This window comes from Anguilla rostrata, chromosome 12 (genome assembly GCF_018555375.3).
Source record: "Anguilla rostrata isolate EN2019 chromosome 12, ASM1855537v3, whole genome shotgun sequence".
In the NCBI taxonomy this organism is placed as follows: Eukaryota; Metazoa; Chordata; class Actinopteri; order Anguilliformes; family Anguillidae; genus Anguilla; species Anguilla rostrata.
Genome location: NC_057944.1, coordinates 34,918,004 through 34,937,668, shown reverse-complemented (window position 1 = coordinate 34,937,668; position 19,665 = coordinate 34,918,004). Strand labels below are relative to the sequence as shown.

At 43.2% G+C, this 19,665-nt stretch overlaps 3 protein-coding genes across 6 annotated transcripts in view; 2 read left to right on the top strand and 1 right to left on the bottom strand.

The window, feature by feature from the left end:
* The window catches only part of wdr95 (WD40 repeat domain 95), a 35,704-nt gene extending 35,157 nt beyond the window's left edge, over positions 1-547 (top strand). For all 3 annotated transcript variants that reach the window (XM_064302322.1, XM_064302323.1, XM_064302321.1), the window contains one exon: positions 111-547. In XM_064302322.1, coding sequence (XP_064158392.1) covers positions 111-303 — 193 coding nt within the window. In that variant the 3' untranslated portion in view covers positions 304-547. The remainder of the gene's footprint in view (positions 1-110) is intronic.
* On the bottom strand, positions 23-10,929 carry hsph1 (heat shock 105/110 protein 1). Its single transcript, XM_064302324.1, has 18 exons — positions 10,789-10,929; positions 9,647-9,704; positions 9,265-9,405; positions 8,522-8,644; positions 8,124-8,223; positions 7,870-8,003; positions 7,540-7,784; positions 7,077-7,305; positions 6,807-6,913; positions 6,462-6,595; positions 6,087-6,301; positions 4,957-5,070; positions 4,680-4,820; positions 3,841-3,966; positions 3,351-3,458; positions 2,913-3,032; positions 2,340-2,501; positions 23-1,940 (listed from the first exon to the last, which is right to left on the bottom strand). Exons 1-18 carry the CDS (start codon positions 10,893-10,895, stop codon positions 1,767-1,769), a joined length of 2,538 nt encoding a protein of 845 aa, XP_064158394.1. The 5' UTR covers positions 10,896-10,929; the 3' UTR covers positions 23-1,766.
* Positions 10,930-11,947: 1,018 nt separating this feature from the next.
* Positions 11,948-19,665, top strand: part of b3glcta (beta 3-glucosyltransferase a) — a 78,580-nt gene continuing 70,862 nt past the window's right edge. For both annotated transcript variants that reach the window (XM_064302327.1, XM_064302326.1), the window contains exon 1: positions 11,948-12,082. In XM_064302327.1, the coding sequence (XP_064158397.1) occupies positions 12,019-12,082 (64 nt within the window). In that variant the 5' untranslated portion in view covers positions 11,948-12,018. The remainder of the gene's footprint in view (positions 12,083-19,665) is intronic.

The following is a 19,665-nucleotide window of genomic DNA, read 5'->3' as shown; positions in this document are numbered from 1 at the left end:
AATCAAGTCTGTGACCTCAGGAACATTACGTGTGTATCCTTTTATTTAGCACATTACAGCACAGCAGATTGGTCCCACATTTTTCCTTTTTTTTTTTTTTTACATTTCAGACTACATCATGAAATATTCAAGAACACCAACAAGCCACCGAACCATGGCGGCCCCAAGGCCTACCACACGCTGAAGTGCTTCGACATCGACGATACGTCGACCGTCTGCAAAAAGCCCGATCTCTCCCTGGCCGCGATGGATCCGTTCTTCTCCAGCATTGCGGAGAAGGGGGGGCCTGCTGGATCACAGTAACGCTTTGCCGATCAACGTCTGCAAATCTCCGCAGCTGTTGCAGTCGGCAGAACCACAGCCTCCCTGTATCTGCCCCGGGAACAGGACTGTGGAGGAACAGCATTCAGTGGACAAACGCAAAAAAATGACTTTAACCGCATTCGCTTCTGGGGCAGCGAGAATATAGGCTTTGCAGCCAAAGAAAACAAAAGCGCAACATAAACAACTGTATTGCGATGGTGGCACAAAAAGCAAACTTAAATATGTTTTTTTTTTTAAGCTTTAGTGAACTTAAGTTCAGCCGAAACATTTCACAAATTTAAAGATTCTATGAAAAATAACCATTATCAGTGATTCAGTATCATATTGAGGACACAAATGCAGTCACACACACGAGTACAGAAAGAGAGTGGTACAGCATGCACTGCATGGGAAAACAGTAAAATAAACATTCTATGGTCAAGCCACTCGTTTCATGGGAATGTGAAAATGGTTCTGATTGGCTCGTCCACAGTCACATGCTCTCAAAAGCTTTGAATCAGTACAGATGTAGGCCCTGTCACTATCTGCCCCTTGCACGTCATGCACTTTCACTGTAAAGTACCAAAACACGATTTAAACACTTCAGTTCATCCGAGCTAGTGCTTCTGCTAGCCCCTTCCAACTCGGTTTGCTTCCTTACAACAGGGCTCAAAAACTACAGAGAAGGGACAACCATATTTATTCTTTGTAAACCAAATGTTGTACAATGTTCAGGGTTCTCTGTAGTACGTATGGGAATTGTTAAAACGTTTCAGGGTATGTTTCAGGGAACACTTAAACACTGTATTGTGCAACAAGGACATTGCATTTAGCACTTTACCTGGGTATAATTTTATTCACAGCTAACCACTGACTTAAGTATAGTAGCAAAAATAAAAGTAGCATATGCTGTAAATATAATTTAAAGTTAACATTTCCATTTTTTATGATGATGCCTTCCACAGTAATTCACATATTCTACTGGATTGCGTGCTATGGCTTAACCTTGTTTTTTTCCCTTAAATAACAAGTGAAACCAACTTTACTGCTCAATAATATTTTTCCATTGACAGATTGTCCTGGCGCAACAACAACACGTAGAAAACCAGGTAACACAAAAAGATGTCTGAACCGCAATATACACACAAACAAAGAAAAATCTAGAAGAACACGGAAGAAAGAAACACTAAAGTCCACTGATGAACAGGAAAAAAAAAAACAGAACATGTGTGAACCAGAATAAACACCAGAATAAAATCCCAAAGAACAAGAAACAAAAGTACAGAAAAGTGCACCGATGAACAGAAAAATATATTTAATTTAGCTTTCTTGCTTTAGCACACAGGACATACACATCCATGTCACGGCAAAGGGGCCTGCACTGACGCAGCGTGAAGTTCACTTGGTATAATCCGTATCGTGTTCTTTTATTTCCACGCTGACTTGCGGCAGCCATTTTGGCTCTACTCCACCTCCATGCAGGACGGGGAGTTTTCGCTGTTCTGCAGGCCCGTCTCCTGCTCCGTGGCCACGCCGTCGGCCTTCTTGCAGTCGTCCGTCTGCGCGGGCTCCTCCGCCGGGGACTCCACTCTGGGCCTGGGCTTGGTGACCACCAGCTCGCACACGTTCTCCAGCTCCTGGCAGTGAGTAACGGATTCATATTAATGCGCATGTCTTTATCATATCTGCACTTGCCAGTGACGCACTACCCGCCTCACCGCCCTCTACCCTTGAAACAGGATGGGACATTCTGTAGCTAGTGCTGTCTGTACTGACGCAGTGTTTGAGCTGTATTCAATGGGCCTCATTTACTGAGACCTTTAGCAAGCGCAAAACCCTTTCAGCACAAGCAAAACCAACAACATGGCCAATATTTGGTCATGGTATTGGTTTTGCACTAGTCATGTTAGCATTGCATGCTAAGGGGTTTTGCACGTGCTAAGTAAATAAGGCCCTATGTCCTCAGTGCAGTTAACTCTAAGGGTGCGTTTAAGACTGATGCCGTTCTGCACCTGGACTGTCCCCGCCCCCCTCACCTGTAGCTTCTCCCTGATTTGGGAGCTGTGGACCGCGGGGTCCTCATCTGGGCGGAGCCTGTCCTGGGCGGAGCTGGCGGCGGTCATCCAATCCTGCGCGTCCTGCACACACTTGCTCACCTTCTCCATGTCCACCGCGTCTATGTGCATGTAATTCTCGTCCTGGCCAATGACAGATGAGGGCTTTCGGTTACAAACACGGGGGGACGGGGGCATCCGCGCGGCCTGGTGCGCCTCGGGTCATGGGTTCACGGGTTCAAATTCAGACTGTGCCACGTAAGGCTTTGCCCACAGTGGGGTTACTCATGTCAAGGTCCTGTGGGGCCGCAGGTGTCTGCAGGTAATTGTTCCGACCACGAACTACACCACCAGATTTCACTATTAGGCTTCCTGAACCAAGGAGGTAAAATAATTAGTGAAATCTGGTGGTGTAGTGCACCTGGTTGAGTAGCACTGGCCTACAGCAAGGTGACATGTGGAATACACAGCTGTACCAGTGGGTTCCAAAATGTAAAGGATGTCAAAAAGTGTACCGCAGTTACCTGATGAACAGGGCAGGCCGGATTGCTTTACCTTGTTCTTGTAGTCCTCCGCGACCCTCATGTACACCTCGATTTTGGTTTTGAGCTCCTCAAACAGCTTGGGCCTCCATTCGGCCTCCTGGTACCTCTCTTGCATAGGCATGCCGAGTTTCTGTATCAGAAACCATGCGAAAACGGGGTTTTAAAAACATTTTGCACAGGGAATTCTGCACTGAGGGCTTCTGATATTTGTGAAAACCGAGCGCTCATCCTCACATAATTCTTAGTGGGGAAAGCCCTGAGCCTTATGAATCAATTAAAATAAACCACATTATCATATCATTAACAGCACCGGAGTATGATCATAAAATAATTCTCACTGAGAAAACGACTATGTAATCGCATTAGTTGACAAAAACTTTTACAGTGACACTGGTAAGACGAAGCTCAATGAGATTCTGAGGGTTTGTCACTGAATGGGGATTCATACCTGGATTTGTTCCAGCTTGTCCAGATACACTTTTTTGTCCTGGTCATCCCCTTCATCATAGAGCCAGTTCTCAGTCTTGGTCAGGAGCTCTGAGAACTTGTCTTGTTCCTGAAATACGTAAGCAATCAGGCATTACATAAAAGAATGACTTTGCATTTTTTTTTTTTTAACCCTTTTGTACACATTTTTCAGACAGAGAATAGTCGGTATCCGCACCCATCAATCAACTCTTTTTAACCAGCAGTCATATGCGGTACCAAAACAAGGCAAATGACCTGGTCTGGTAAACAGAAGCAGAAAGTTATATTAAAAAAGCATTTACATATTACTCTACTAGTCCCAAAACAAAAGAGATGAACCAGATGGTGTACTAACAGACCCAGTGCCATGATATGCTGGCCACGTCTGAGTTAGGATTACTTTAGTGTTTCTGTGGAAATATGCGTTTCTGTTCAGAACACCACATATTATTTGTGACAGCGAGTTGTACCTCTGAACTCAGGTACGTCTGATACGGCCCCTCCAGCTGGTGTCTGAAGTAGTAAACGTACTCCTCCACCGCGTTTTTGGCATGACTCCTCTCCTTCTCCAGCGTGTCCTGCGCGATCATCTTAACCTGTCAGAGGAGAAACGCAAAAACGCTTTCCATTTTGCATTCTTACACTGAATCAAAACAGTGTGCCACTGCACTGATAAATGCAGAGGTGACAAGATGGCGGATACGACAGGGGACAGGGCGATCAGCTGATCAAGGAGCCCAGATGTTCTGTGGTACGGTACCTCCTGCTGAGTGAGGAGCTGTGCTACGGTACCTCCTGCTGACTGAGGAGCTATGCTACGGTACCTCCTGCTCTCTGCACACGCTGAGTGAGGAGCTGTGCTACGGTACCTCCTGCTCTCTGTACGCTCTGAGTGAGGAGCTGTGCTACGGTACCTCCTGCTGACTGAGGAGCTGTGCTACGGTACCTCCTGCTCTCTGTACACGCTCTGAGTGAGGAGCTATGCTACGGTACCTCCTGCTGAGTGAGGAGCTGTGCTACGTTACCTCCTGCTCTCTGTACACGCTCTGAGTGAGGAGCTGTGCTACGGTACCTCCTGCTCTCTGTACACGCTGAGTGAGGAGCTGTGCTACGGTACCTCCTGCGGAGTGAGGAGCTGTGCTACGTTACCTCCTGCTGAGTGAGGAGCTGTGCTACGGTACCTCCTGCTGAGTGAGGAGCTGTGCTACGGTACCTCCTGCTGAGTGAGGAGCTGTGCTACGGTACCTCCTGCTGAGTGAGGAGCTGTGCTACGGTACCTCCTGCTGAGTGAGGAGCTGTGCTACGGTACCTCCTGCTCTCTGTAAACACTGAGGCGATCCTTTCCCAGCTGCTGCACCAGTCGGGCCTCGACGGGCAGGCTGATGTGCATGACTTTCATCTTGGGCTTCTTGGCATCGGGCGGGTGGTGGGTGTTCACGTCTGCATTCACCTGTCCAGGGGAAACATACCCTGTATGTGCACTGTATAGACTGGGTAACAATACGCACACACACACATACACACGCGTTACATGAGCATCAGCACAGCGCTCAGTTAAGAAGAGTTCATGTATAGCTCTCACGTACGCTCTGTGGATTGGTATGGCTTCCCCCATCCATGGGGGGGCACTGTGGAGCCAGCTGGTTTTCAGTGTCAACCCAGGCTTGGATATCACCATCTTTTTTATCGTGTATCTTGTCCTGGAATCACAGTCCCAGGGACAAAGTGACATTATATTTTTAAACAAACTGATTATTATTATTTTTTTTTTTTTTGCTTTAACATATCATATCATGCGGCAGAACTGCCACCGCTCCTAATTTATACACTCTACACCACTGGCCAATGGTTTGGGAAATCAATGCTCTGTCCTTTGGCTGAACTGTTAAAATATTTGTTATACAAGTTAAACTTAAGCCAAGGGTTCAGTTGAACATACTTAACATAACACATAGTCTAGTTCAAAAATCTCCTAATTGTCAAACAAAGATAAAACGTGAATTACATTTTCAAAAGCATACTTAGTTTCTAAGCAAAATGATTTCAACAACTTCATGCACCAGTGAGACTGCTGAGCCCTGCCAACATCATTTTTAATTAACAGCAAATTATGGACAATCTCCATCTGCAGCCCTCTCTGCTTTCAGCTTTCTACCCATCTAAACAAAGCATGGAGGACTCTCGCCAAACAGATATATACAGAAAGTGTGTGTGTGTGCGCATGCGTGTGGTAGGTGTTAGCTTGCTTAAATGCAAGAACAGCGAGCTGAGTCTTCTAGTTCATCCTTTTGAATTCTTATAAAAAATTTAAATGAACAATAATCATTTAACAATTCAGGAGTTTTGCAGGAGATAAAACATGCTTCCATGAATATTTAAACTATAAACATCCGAATAAACACCAAACACCTTTCTGAATTAAAATAAAAACAACAACTTTAGTGCATGTGCACCAAGTGATTGTGACTGAAAATCAGTTGATCTCTATCTGTGACTACCTGATCAAACATTACCCATACTGTGAAGCCTTGGTTTAACCGATCTCCAGTTAGCTTGGATGGTAATCATTTAAAAAAAGCCTAATGATTGAATAATGGATTTCAGTGCTAGCACAGGTGAGCTTGCACATGGAGCTTGCACAGGTGAGCTTGCACAGGTGCTCTCATACCTGCAGTTACGCCCTGCTTAGATTTAAGTAACTTTCAAGGCAGCTCACCAGGGCATCGAGGCTGTCGACGCCATTTTGAGCGCTGGTCTCCTCGGGCACGGCGTCTTCCCCAGCCCCGGCCTTCTGGTCCTCCACCCTCACCTTGTGCACCATGGCGACGGAGGACACGCCGATGATTCCGTGCGCGTCCACGTGCACTTTCACCTTAACCTTGGAGCGCTCGCCGTCCTCCTGAGGGGACACATTCAGCACAGCAAATTCACCTGAAAGAGTGAGTGGAAAAGAAGAGAGTGAAAGGAATTAACTACTCCCTACATTCTCTGGGAAGAGGCTGACAACATAACTTAAAAGGGGAGGCGGGCGGGAGGGACGAGAAAACAGAAATGGAGAAAGGACACCGGCTCGCGTCTGAGTCACCCTTACCGATCTTGGCCTGCGGGTATGGCAGAGAGGTCGGGTCTGTGTAATGGGCTTCAAGCGTAAAAGGATTCTTCCGGTAGAACGTAATGACTTTGGAGAACGGAAAAGCGTGATTCTTGGAAAAGACTTCATGGCATCTGCAGGGGAGAAAAAAAAAACACAGGCGGTCTTTGCTCTGAAAACATCTCCACTGTGCAAGGGAGTGCACAAATGAGGCAAGAAACAAAAAGCAAAAGGGACAGGTTGCACCCTGGAGTCCCACAAGAGGAAACCGTGTCTCGGACTACGCACGACAGCCTCTTTCCCGGCTGCTCGTTGGAACAGCGCCGGTTGCCCTGGTAATCGTACCCGTTGCCTTCGTCGGCTTCGCTGCTCCAGCTGAGAGTTACCGGGAAAGGCATGACATCGGTAATGGAGAACTCCCGCACTTTGAATGCCGGGGACAGAATGGCGCACTGTGGGAGAGCGAGGGAGGGGACAACACGATGCAACATGACCAAATATGAATAATACATGCAGGTTTTTTTATTTTTTATTTATGCATTTTAACTATAGCAAGAATAACTACTAAACGAAAAAAAGGGGGAGGGGTTTATGTGAACATGCAACACAGCTTACCTGCAGAGCACAGCCTCTGGCCACAGCTTCGTCTGCATTGAGCGTGGTGCTGACCTCCTTCCCGAAGAACTTGGAGATTTTCGCTTTGACGGCGGGGATCCGGGTGGCCCCGCCCACAATCTCCACGGCGCTGACGTCCTGGGGCTGCAGCTGCGCCTGCTCCATCACTGCCACCAGGGGGACCGACACCCGCTCGATCAGGTCTGCGCACAGCTCCTCAAACTGGGCCCTGCCGACGAGCACAGCAGAGATCAGCCCGAGCTGCCCCCTAACGAGACCTGCAGCACGACTATTCTAAGCATGATGAAAGAACATTCCGGAATGTAGGAAGATTCTGGATTCTACTCTTACACAAACAAATCCCCACAGAAGTGAATAACCTTCTGATAACAAGTACACACGGCCAGGGCCTGAGAGCGAGCAAAGCAAAGCTCTCTGGCTTTGGAGACCCACGCCCACCCACCTATTCATCTTCCCAGACACGTCCTTGTCGTCCATGAAGCACTCGATGTTGAGGGGGAGGTCGGTGGAGTTGCTGCTCATGAGCTTCTTCAGCTTCTCGCACTCCTGCTGGAGCCTCAGGAGGGCGCGGGCGCGGGACTTCACGTCCAGCCTGTACCGCGACTTGAAGTCGGTGCAGAAGTACTCCACCACCCTCTGATCAAAGTCCCTTCCACCCAAGTAAGGGTCAAAAGCTGTGGCTAGCATCTGTGGTAAACAGAGGGGGATAAATTCAGGGAAAGATTCTGACGCTCTCCAATGCAGAGCAATTACTTATTGGGCGTAGACTTACCTTCACTTTTCCCTTACTGAACGCACAGACGGACACTTGAAATGCAGAGTGGCCCATGTCAACAAAAACCACAATCTTGGGCTTGTCCTCTGCGGGGGGGAGGTCCTGTTTGTATATCCCGTAATTCAAGGCAACTACACGGGTGGGGAAAAGGCAAGAAACATTGGTCTTTTCTCCCCCCAATTTTTTGTTTTTCTGCAGCAGTCAAAGGCAGAACTGTCAAAGAGATAAGCTTTCATCTCATCGCTCCATACCTGCTGTAGTGTCATTCATTAGCCTCAGGCAGTTCAGACCAGCAATGTGGGCAGCATCCAACACAGACCTCCTTTCTGCATCAGTGAAGAATGAAGGGATCTATACATGAAAGAATATTTATATAGCAAACGCACACAAGACATGAAATGCAGCATTTGAGGCACAGCCAAACACACGAAGCTGAATTCCAGATTCTGTTTCTTTTTTTAAATTTCAAACTGAAGAAAAAAAAAAAAATTATTAAAATGTTCCTAGCCATTATACAGGACGTGAAATTTCTAGGCACATGAGCAGTAAGAGTGATCGATTCTACCCACTTTTGCCACTGATCAGCTCGCTGGAATTTTAGTGCCGCATGCAGGTTTTCTGAAGCAGCTGTGGAAATATCCACACTTACAGAGATGACGCAGTCTTGCACCTTCTTCTGAAGATTAGCTTCAGCGATCTCCTTCATCTTAGTCAGAAGCATGGCAGTGACCTGCTCAATGCTGAACTGGTGCTCTTCATCCATGTACAGCACCTGAACACATAGGAGACAGGGGAAAAATAGCCATACTTTAAAAATACAGCTCACCATGGCCACCGTCAGGGACGGGGACAACCAGGTACATTGTCCCAGGGTGTAAAAGGGGGAGGGGCAATGGTCTGTGAACTGGTGGTAAGTATTCCTGTCCTGAGCCCAATAGTATAATAATATAATTCTGTTCCAGGCCCAAGAATTTCACCTGGCAACCCTGCAGCTCTCACACTTGTATGTTCGCCTTTGACCATTGCCAAGTTAAGACCGAAAATGCACCGGGAACCATTACACAGATGTGCATATATGCCATAAAACTTATGATAAATATCTTTGTTTACTGTCTAAATATTATAAGCAAAATTGCATTGTATTACAAATTTAGCTAAATTTGCAATCAGCCACATTGAAAAGGTTCAAGTATTCGTTTCAAATGGTGATCTTCAAGCAGTACATTCTGCATTAATACCTGAATGCATACAAATACAAAAGAACACACACACACACACACAGACTAACTTTGATTTGCACCTTTCTGAATGTTGACTCATTATTCAGTGCGCTAGAAAGAGCTGTCATTAAACACAGGGAGTCAATTTGGGCCAAAATCCAATGTTTCCTACCTTGGTTCCGACTCGGTCATCCTCTGTGGGTCCCAGGTCATATGGCAGGTTAGCCCTCTCACTTTGAACCACAGGGTCTTGGAATGACCTGCCCTGTAACCTCTTGAAGTTGAACACTGTGTTCTTGGCATTGGATATGAGCTACAAAAAAAAAAACACACACAAATCAGAGAAGAAATGTTCTTTACAATGCATTAGGAAATGTATTAGATATGAAACACTACTTCTACAAATTAGACATAAAATACAACTGAAAATGAAGATCATTATTTTACAACATTTAGTCAAAAATAATGTACCAAAATAATGTACTTTTAAACAGGTTGTATTTATAAAGCCATGTTTACGTTGAAGCCACACAACGTGGGGTTAACACGCTCACCTGATTTTTTGCAGCATTGCCACTGGTTCTATTTTTTTGGCCAAATGACACAACAGCTCTGTAGAAATGAATATAAAAATGAATAATCAATGCTATTTGTAAAATAGTTCCCAGTTCATAAGTACTCTCTCCTCCCACTTCTTTCTGGGACTTTCTTGACCCTCCTTAATTGATTCGCGAGACGAAAACATTAGCCTGCACTCAGCTAAACACAAACACTAACAACTTATGTGACATCAGACATTTCCTCGATTAAGATATTTACGAGTTTTTTAAAAATTACAAATCAGCTGAACACGTTCATTAATTCTTAATTTGGAATATGCTGCCTTTTATATTCGGCTATGCCAGACAATACACTTCAGCTAAAATAACGATGTTAACGTTACTGTGGGCTGCGATTTGGCTATTTAATTAGTGCATTCCAAATAGATAACAAGAAGGGATGAGCTGGAACCTGGAATCTCTTCAAAACAACATCAAAGGCCCGAAAATAAAACGTACCGTTCATCAACACCTACGTAAATTAACGTTGGCACAAGTTACCATCATCTTTAGACTAGCTATCTAGTAAAACCAATATCTTATATGATTAAGTTCAAAAGCGTCAATTACTAAAACTGATTTAACGTTAGCTAGTTAACGGAGAAATATTTTAGCTATTCAACGCTAACATTAGCCTACATATGGATGCAGCTAATTTCATCAGTTTGTATTATGTTAATTAAACGTTAATGTTAGCTCGCTAGTAGTAAAATATCGGCTTGTTATTCATAACTTACATGCAATGTTTAGCTTGCTAGCTATATACTACATTTGGGCAACAATGCACTGCATTTAAATTAGCTTTCACAGAACTATTACTGCAGTGTTATTGCTGGCAATTATTATTAAGTGATCTTGCATCCATTCTGTAACATAACAGATTCCAGAATTAAATAAGCTAACATTACATCCAGTTAACTAACCTTACCTTAGCTAACCTGTCTATATCCCATCTGGTATGATATTAGCTATCTGTTCATGTTGGGTAATTCGCTGGATAAATCATGTTAAATTATTCGAATTGCTCGCACTATGAATTAAATGAACAAACAAACAAATAAATAAATCACTACGGCTAGTTATAGTTAGCTACTTACGGTGTGCATCTGTCTGTGAATTCATTTGTCACCGTTTCAATTCCTCCACCTCTGGCGACAGCAATATAGCAGTTCTGAAATCCGACATCAAATCCCACAACTGACATTTTCTATATTATTGCTTCCCATTCAACTGTCACAGTGAACCAAAAGGCGTGGCGATTTGCAAACCAATATGCCTATGCACCTTCGTTTTCAGGTTGTTGGAAATCAGGCTGCCTAGCTGTGTAGGCTATATATACTTTGCGAACTTTCCAGAAAGTTCCCCCTCTTTACACAGCCCGAGGTGCGCTATGAATTAGCTTCCACTTTCCAGATCTTTCTGGGCTGGGTTAAAGCAGAGAATCTGGCTGTCTCCGCGGTTGCTTCGGCAACAGGACGGCAGGCTACGGTGTATCGAACTTGGAGAGCGAGCTAGTTAGCCTATGCGGCGTACATTCAATGCATTTTTTTTTTCATTTATGTGAACCAGGTAGCTAGTGTTGACCAAACGTAATGTAATGAATAAGAGAGAGCAGTAATGCCATTTTTTACATGTGAATTGTTATGTGTGTTTATACTGACATGACATTGAAAAAAGGACTGGAACAGTCATGGCGGAAGACGGCTGTGGGTAGCGGAGGTTATATGCGTAAACCAATCCACCGACAATGCTGCAATTTCGTGTTGCAATGCTAATTAGTTAGTCAGCAAGCCAGCAGCTTGAATACCAAACTTCACTTGGAAGATGAGAAATAACGTGGAAGCCACTTCCGTTGTTTTGTTTTTGTGAGCGATGCACCGTGTTCCGGTCAAAATAGCATGGCTCTGGTAGCTTCTGAATTCACATTAGAAACATTGCGGGTTCAAATGCATCTAAGTAGACTAACCCAAATAAATTGCTAACTTGTAAAAGCTCCACAGTCACAACGATACACGACTTGCTGGCCGACGATTTATTTGCATTGGCTAATGTTAGCAAAGTGCAGTGCTACTAGTTTGCTATCCCATTCCTGTCAGTTTTCAGCAACGCCACCAAGCTAGCTAGCCAACTTGCTCCAGTTTAGATAAATATTACCCTGTTTGACCACATGAGTGCGCGCATGAACCATTTCTGGCAAAATGGAGATTTCCACATTCAGTACCCAGCTGGAGTCTGTGGGTTCGTGAAAACATTCTGCAAAACGCTGGCGACACAATCTCTTCGGAAGCTGGCGATTCAGCGCGCTACTAGTGTTGCAATATCCTGCAATGCTGCTTATTTGCTCTTCTTTTGGAAACAAAGTGGCGTCTTTGGTCATTTTCACATCATGCGGTAAGTATTGATTCAGTTACGATGTTCTCGACTGTTAGTAGTGCCTGTTTGAGTGCCAACTCATCACGGAAATTACAATGATGACAGATCAGTGGGTGCAGTTTAATACTTTTTTGACCGAAGAGAACCCATGGGAAGTCTCCTTTGGAGAGACACGAAGCCAGTGTGCGGGATTAACGTTTAATAGCGAAACAACTGAATCTAAACCGATATCGAAAGTCGGTTGTTGGTGTTTGAATATAAAACAGGCCGTTTAACTGAGTTTGTAACAGTTTTCTGTAAATCCATGAAGTGCGAAAGCTTCATGAAAGTTTTCAACGAGTTCAAAATCTATACAATTTCAGTGGAAGTTCGCTGAACTACTCGATGCCAACTCACAGTTGCAGCGGAAGACGTTTAAAAGGGGGAAACTAGTTGCTGGCTAGTTGTCCTAACTGCTGCCAAATTACAGACAGCAGTATACCGCAAACGTATTCGCTGGACTGGCAACAACTGCTAGCCTACGGGTGTGCGGGTTGCTTTGATAGGCGAAGGAGCAATTTGCTTAGCAAGTTGCGGAGTGTCAAGCATGCAACATTTCAGGGGAAATGGTCTTGTAGGCTACATTGTGTATGCTGGCACGAGAGGTGCGATGTGATGGTTGAGCGTTATCAGCTCTGTTAGCTTCTGAAATTGTATTTTCTCATTGCGTTTAATATTCTTGTTAGTCAAATACCGAGAAGTCATTTTGGCAAAACTGGTCAACCGCGGTTATAATGAAGGCAAAAGAACTAAGTAGATTTGTTACGTTGCGCCTTTATTAAAGTCAACGACACCTGCGAGTATCAGTCAGTTGTAGTCACTATTGAAAAGCGAGTCATTTTCAATATTGAAGAATATAATTTCATTTGTTGCTGATTATTTTAACGTCTTCACTTAATTACATGCGTATTAAAGTTATTGCATCCATAGATAATATGAAGGTGTGTGAATGATGAAATCAAATCCGAGTAATGAATGAGTTGGATATTAATTGTCGAAATTTTTACACGTACAGGCAGACGAACTATTTGAGGGAAATGTCTTTTTAAGAGTAATTTAATTTACTGTCTTTCATATCTGTTGAAGAAGTGTGGTGTGGCTTACTACCTTGCCGGCTTGCGATGTGCATTGAATGTATCATTCTCAGGCATGCGTGCATGCAGTTTATCTTTCCATCCCAATGAAAAAGCACGAGGGTATGGCTTTAAGAAAAATGTAGCAGTACACTAACCTATGTCATCTCCACTGTCTATTTTTGCAGAACATTTAATTGCTGTCTATATACAGTACACAATCTCAAGAATAAAAAAGTTCTGCTTCTCCTGGTCTTCTTACTTTTAAGGTGCTGTGGTTGTCACTGCAAGAATTCTTGCTTATACAGTTGAGCTTTCATGTCCCTTAAATGATTAAAGTTGTAGTTTTATTTTTTCAAAAACCCTCGAACCGTTACACCGTCCCTTGGGAGGACTTCACAATCATGTTATTTTGATAATTATGCATGGGTAACTGTAGCATTTCCCATTTTCCAAAAATAATATGGTGTTTTATCTAGAACATAAAAAGCAATGGCTGGCTTTATCATGTATGCTAATTGGCTCTTTTTTTTTGGAGGGCTATTGGAAGGCAAACAGAGCATCAAACATGTGTCCCATTAAATATGAAAGCAAGGAGCTAATTCTGGGTCTGAGTAAACGGGGAATATAGTCATCCAACAAACTGCTGAACTTAAAATATTCATTGTGTGGCTATAAAGTAGGCTTTAGCTGCGATGGCAGGCTTTCCAAGGGGCTCGAAATAGGGCTCGCACGTCAGTCTGGTCTCTCATGTATGAGAATCGTCCCTCTCTGGCTGTCGGAATGACATGCACAGAGCTTTACAATGGTACGCGGAGGACGACTGTTGTTAGGATTCCCTTTAGGTTACTTCATGCTCCATTGTATGCGTCGCCCACTGTAGTGCCTTCCTAATCGCTCGGTTCCTCCTGTATTTCATTTTCATCATTCCACTCCACTCTGCGTAATTGCAGTGTGCGTTCTGCGCAACGCGGTGGTCCAGTAGAGTAGATTAGACTCATTATCTGTGTCAGGAAAAAGACATTGGACCGAAACGTTTAAGGAAAGAAAAAAGAAAAGAAAAAAAAAGAGGCCAGCATTATAGCACATTTAAAATGATGTGTTCCGTCTTATTCATCATGGTATAGAGCATAGAGGAACAGCAAGACTAGTCCCAAGCCGAAAAAAACCAAGGTCTTATGATGAGAGACTGTCCCACTGGATTCATTTGACTGCTTCAAACTGAAGTGCAGCTTGGTTCGTTATGGTCTGACATTGATGTAATTGTGGCATGACTCAAAGTAAAACAGTTGAATTGTGACTGCTAGAGAAGGGCAGTGTCGTTTTATTTGGCGTGAATCTCTATTTACAATTCCGGGCCATGAAAATACTCTGTGAAAGTGGCGCATTTAATTGTGTGGCAAAATCGTGTTTGTTTTACTTCAGCTGGCTCTTCCTGTCCAGATACCACTCTTGAATTAATTCCAAAAGACCAGTGATTTCCACAGATTGACACAACACTGTTAATTGGAAAAAATTGGCAGGTAGCAAGCAGAAATAACAAGAGCACAGAATCTAGTGCTTTTATTCACCACTGTGGTTGTATAATGTAGAGGGATTCCCTGCTGTACTGGCAACCCGGTTCTCTAAACTTGGCCCCCAGTCAATTGGCTTAATCCCTTCCTCTCACACAAAAGCATTTTGGGCACTGTCACCTACATTTTAAGAAACTGGCATGAGTAGTAGGCCCCTGGTTATTAATAAATCATACAGATAATGCAATTCAGCTGTGCTTTTGTGGCAATCAAACTCATTCCACTGTTTCTGTCCACAACAGATTTAACAGTGTTGTTGCTCAGCTTTGGTAAGAATAGCCACAAGTGGAAAACTAGTAATAGTGGCTCGCCAACTGAACATTGGTACACGTGGTTGCTAGTTCTAACACATTCATGCTGTTCTTTAATCAGTAATATAGTAAGCAAGCATTTCTTAAACTGCATCGATTGCTATTTTTAAATGTGAGTTTTTGAAATACGTAGCAAACTGTCATAGTTTGCTGTTGTTATCTAGGCATTATTTAGAATAGGAGAGAACAGTACTCATCTTATTGTTTGTACATTAGTAGCTGATATGGAAGTGTGCCCTGCGATAGATTGGCGGCCTGTCCAGGGTGTGTTCCTGCCTCTTGCCCAATGCACGCTAGGATAGGCTCCAGCACCCCCCACGACCCTCCTCAGGATAAGTGGGTATAGATAATGGATGGATGGATGGATGATACAGGAATGTGTGAGATTGATTTGAGATGTGACAATAACTGGATTAACACAATGTCAGTGTGATGTGGATGGCTACCTTTTGGGTATTCATCTTGTGCTGCAAGTTGGTTATCTTGAATTCTATAATGAGGTAGCCAGCCAACTCTCAGAAGAATGCACCAGATTACAAAATCATGTTCCCCCGGCATGGGAGGTGTGCCTGTTGAGTGTATGTGTTCAGTCAAAACTGAAAAGCGTGGAACTCCCAAGTCTAGATAATGCAAGCCACACAAATGAATCCATTTCCCAGCTGATTATGTTTGGGGGAAAAAATTCTGTGTGAAAAATTCAGAGCCCTGCAGAATCCTCTGGGACTGCAAATGGCTCGTTCTTGTGTGATAGTGTGAAAATGGTCTTCATATCGCTTTCGGCAACCACCTTTAGACAACCAAGATCAGCTGAAAATTGCAACTAGTTGTCTTCGAACTGAATGTCAACACACCAGTAGATGTTCTCTTTTACCTCTCAGCCTCCAACGGTTGCAACTTTGATCATCTGTAAATTTTTGGCTCAGAGTATAAAGGATGCAGCATCATAGCTGAAACTCCCTTCTGTTTCCTAGTCGGACATAATTGTAGCTTCGATTTCAGTTTGTAAGCAGCATTGCTAACGTTAGACATGCAACAGTTGACGGACAGACAGAATGGTAGGCTTTCCCTTAGCCGGGCTAGCCACATCATAACCACACCTCTGCTTCTTGGGAGTGAAGAGCTTGCACTGCTTGATAACTGAGAAGAAGAGAAGTATGGGTTTAAAAACTGATATTTGTGTTTCTGTAACTGAATACATTTTTATAAGAATCTGTTCATATCTGTTTCAGCCTCTGCACATATGACATATCTGTACAAACTGCTTTGGAGTTAGTTGGAGTGCATTTTCTTGCTTTAGACCACAATTCCCTGTATGCACCTATCTCAGCCATTGTAAGACCAGCAGGTCTTCATAAGCTTCTCTAAATATCTAAAATATCCTTTTTCACATATAGAAGCTGCATGGGACAATATGCTAAAATGAAATTATGTATTTAAAAAAAAAACATAAAGTTGATCTATCCCTGCAAATGTTTCAGTTTGAAAAATATCATTTGTACAAAATGTCTTGGTCCGAAACGAAGTTCAGCAGTAATCCAGGGTGAAAACCGTTTAGAGAAATGTGGAACTGGTGGCGGGGGGGGGCACGGTGGTGCAGTGGGTAGAGCCCTGGGTTTGAATCCCAGTCCGGGACCTTTCTGTGTAGAGTCGCATGTTCTCCCCATGTCTGCGTGGCCCTCCTTCAGGTACTCCGGTCCCCCCCCCCTCCCCCCACAGTCCAAAGACATGCAGGTAGGCTAATTGGAGACTGTAAATTGCCCATAGGTATGAGTGTGTGATTGAATGGTGAGTGAATGGTGTGTGTGCCCAAGAGAAAGACTGGCAATCTGTCCAGGGTGTATTCCTGCCTCTTGCTCACTGCACGCTGGGTGGATATTTTGGGGTTTATGAAATATGTACTCAGTTTGGCCTTAATTGGAAGGAGAGCTGCAGCACGGAACGTGCACTGCCCTTGTAACTTATCTGAAAATGACACATTTAAATGGCGTAGCCAACACCAGCAGTAATGGCAACACCGGTAATAGTGTCCCACCGGCAACATGAGAGTAGAGGAAAATCAAAGTCAATAGAAATTTTAATATGAAAGGGTTCCGCTGGGGTCCCTGAAATCCTTGAAATTGAATTTCAAGGATTTTTGAATGTGGAAAATTCTAATCTTGTATTTTAAGGTCATGGTGCTTGAATTTCTATTGATTTATACTTTTTCATAGCTATGCAACTCCTTTCAAAGTCGAGTGTGAATTCAATTACATCAATCAGCATTTTCCAAAGCACACAGTTTTCTCACTTAAAAAGGTTACAGGTTATTTTCTATGGAAAAAATGTTTTGTATAGGAAAAAAACAAATAAACAAAATAAGGCCTTAAAGAAGAATCTTCATTTATGCAAGTTCATTGCAAACTGGAAATTAGTCCTTGAAGATCTTCGTATCATTTTGCTTTGCCTCCGTAGTCAGCGAGTGGCTTAGCCAGCATTATCTAGAGAGCACAGCAACATTATAACAGTTTATTCTTAATAACTTTTAATAATGTAATGGTATTCCAAGTAGCCAGTCACCTAAAAAATAAATCGCTCTGCAAAGAGCAACCTGTCATGTGTTTAGATGTGGCAGGTTATTCTTTTTTGAAACTTTCATTGCACAATCCCTGTTTTAGACCACACATGTTCAGGGCCTCAAATTATAACTTATGAGTGTTATCTTGCTGTTGCCAGTAGCCATTGCCAAAGGCATCTGAAAATCCTCAAAGTACTTATCCATCTCAAAAAAAAAAAGCTGTCTACTTTCCTATTAGGATTACTGGCACCATGAACCTTTGTGCACATGGTTACTCCATGCCCTTTAATCTCTTTAGTCTCTGTAAAATGAGGCTTGGAGATTTGATTAAAGTGTTTGAACATTAAAAAAAAAAAAAAGGTTAGAAAAAGGTGGACTGCAGCAGATATTTCACAGCGAGGTCTTCAATCAGAACCAGATGGTACAGGGTGACCTTAGTTCAAAATAAGCTTGGCACTTCAGAACCCCTGACTGTGTTTTCATGTTGCACAGGCAGAGAATAACGTGTCTGGACTTGCTGTGAAGTTGCAGACCCTGGGAGCCCTCAGGAGTGGACTTGGCGAGTTCGAGCTGCCCCGGGGTGGGGGCATGTTTGGTCGAAATGTCTTTGTTCTCGCTGGAGTTGAGGATTCCACCTTGCCTCAGGACCCATAGATGCAAGCAGCCACAGTAACCTGACAGGTCCAGCGCTATATTTCAGCGTAGGTGTTTATTCACACGGGCACCCTTCTTCCTGTTAAGGTCAATGAAGTTCTGAAATTCTGCGAGGACCAAGAAGACATTTTGGCCAAAACTTTATCTTTCTGGAAGCCAGTGATCCAAAAAAATACTGAACTGCTTATAGTCTTCCTGTCCTATTATATTTATCCTATCCTGTCCTAATCCAGCGGGAAAGGAAAGAGATTGGTCAAATAAAAATATGGTAGATTCCCGTTTTTTTAAGCACAGATTATAGTGTGATTGCCGGTGTTGTGTTTTGGTTGAGGGTGCTGATAATTTCAGAGCTCACTGTACCTTGCTCAAAGATACATCACTTTTTAAAAGTGCACACGTAAAGTGATGCCATGCTGCCACTGCATCGAATGACATTTATAAGATGATTGCAGGGTTTCTCCAGGAAAATAGTTAGTGGAGGGGGACGTGTCTTACAGGGTAAGCCGCAGAAAGTGTGGCGATCCGTGGTATACGCATGGTGTAGCCTACGCCTGACCAGATGAGAACATGATTGCGTGATGCAAACTTTGTTAAAAAGCACACATTTATTGAACGTATCAACATGAGATTATGGAGATCTAGGGTACTATTTATTTTTTGTCTGATGTTTGTGGAGGTGCTTGCAAATTCAGCACTGCGCCTCCACTGTTAATGCCTGAGGTCTCTGTGGTGTGGTGTGATTTCAAACATGAAGATTTGACTAAAATGCATCAATGTCATAAGCATCTGACTCCAAAATAGCTGCTGTCATACTCTCTAACTTTCAGTGAAAATGAAGATTAGGTGAGAAAAACAGGTGGGGAAAATCTCCACAAATAGAAAAGGAACCTGGCAAGAATACCCGGACTGAAAAAAATATTGGACTGAAAAAGTCAGACGAAATCATTAAAGTAGTTTTGGTAACAAACACTGACATATCAGTGACACGCTTTCTGGCACTGTCAGTTATAAGAAAGATATCTAGGCATCCTTCTTATTACTGACAGTTCTAGAAAGTGTGTCATTGATATGTCAGCATTTGTTTCCAAAGCTACTTTAATGATTTAATTTCACGTTTTCAGTCCAATTAAAAGATACAACCCCTCGTTCGTTAAGAATTCTCTAAGGTGCATAATATCCAAGGAAACAGAAAACTGAATGTTAATAAAAATTTGTTAAAAATAAAAAATAAAAAAAATAGAAAAGCATGGCATCATAATTCTTTATCTAATTCTGGATATTTCTAACTGGAATTTTTAGAACACAGTGTTCCATGTTTCTGTGTTATATATATATATATATATTGTTTTGTTTTATATGAAAAAGACACCTTTTGTGAGGAGAATGGCGAGGAAGA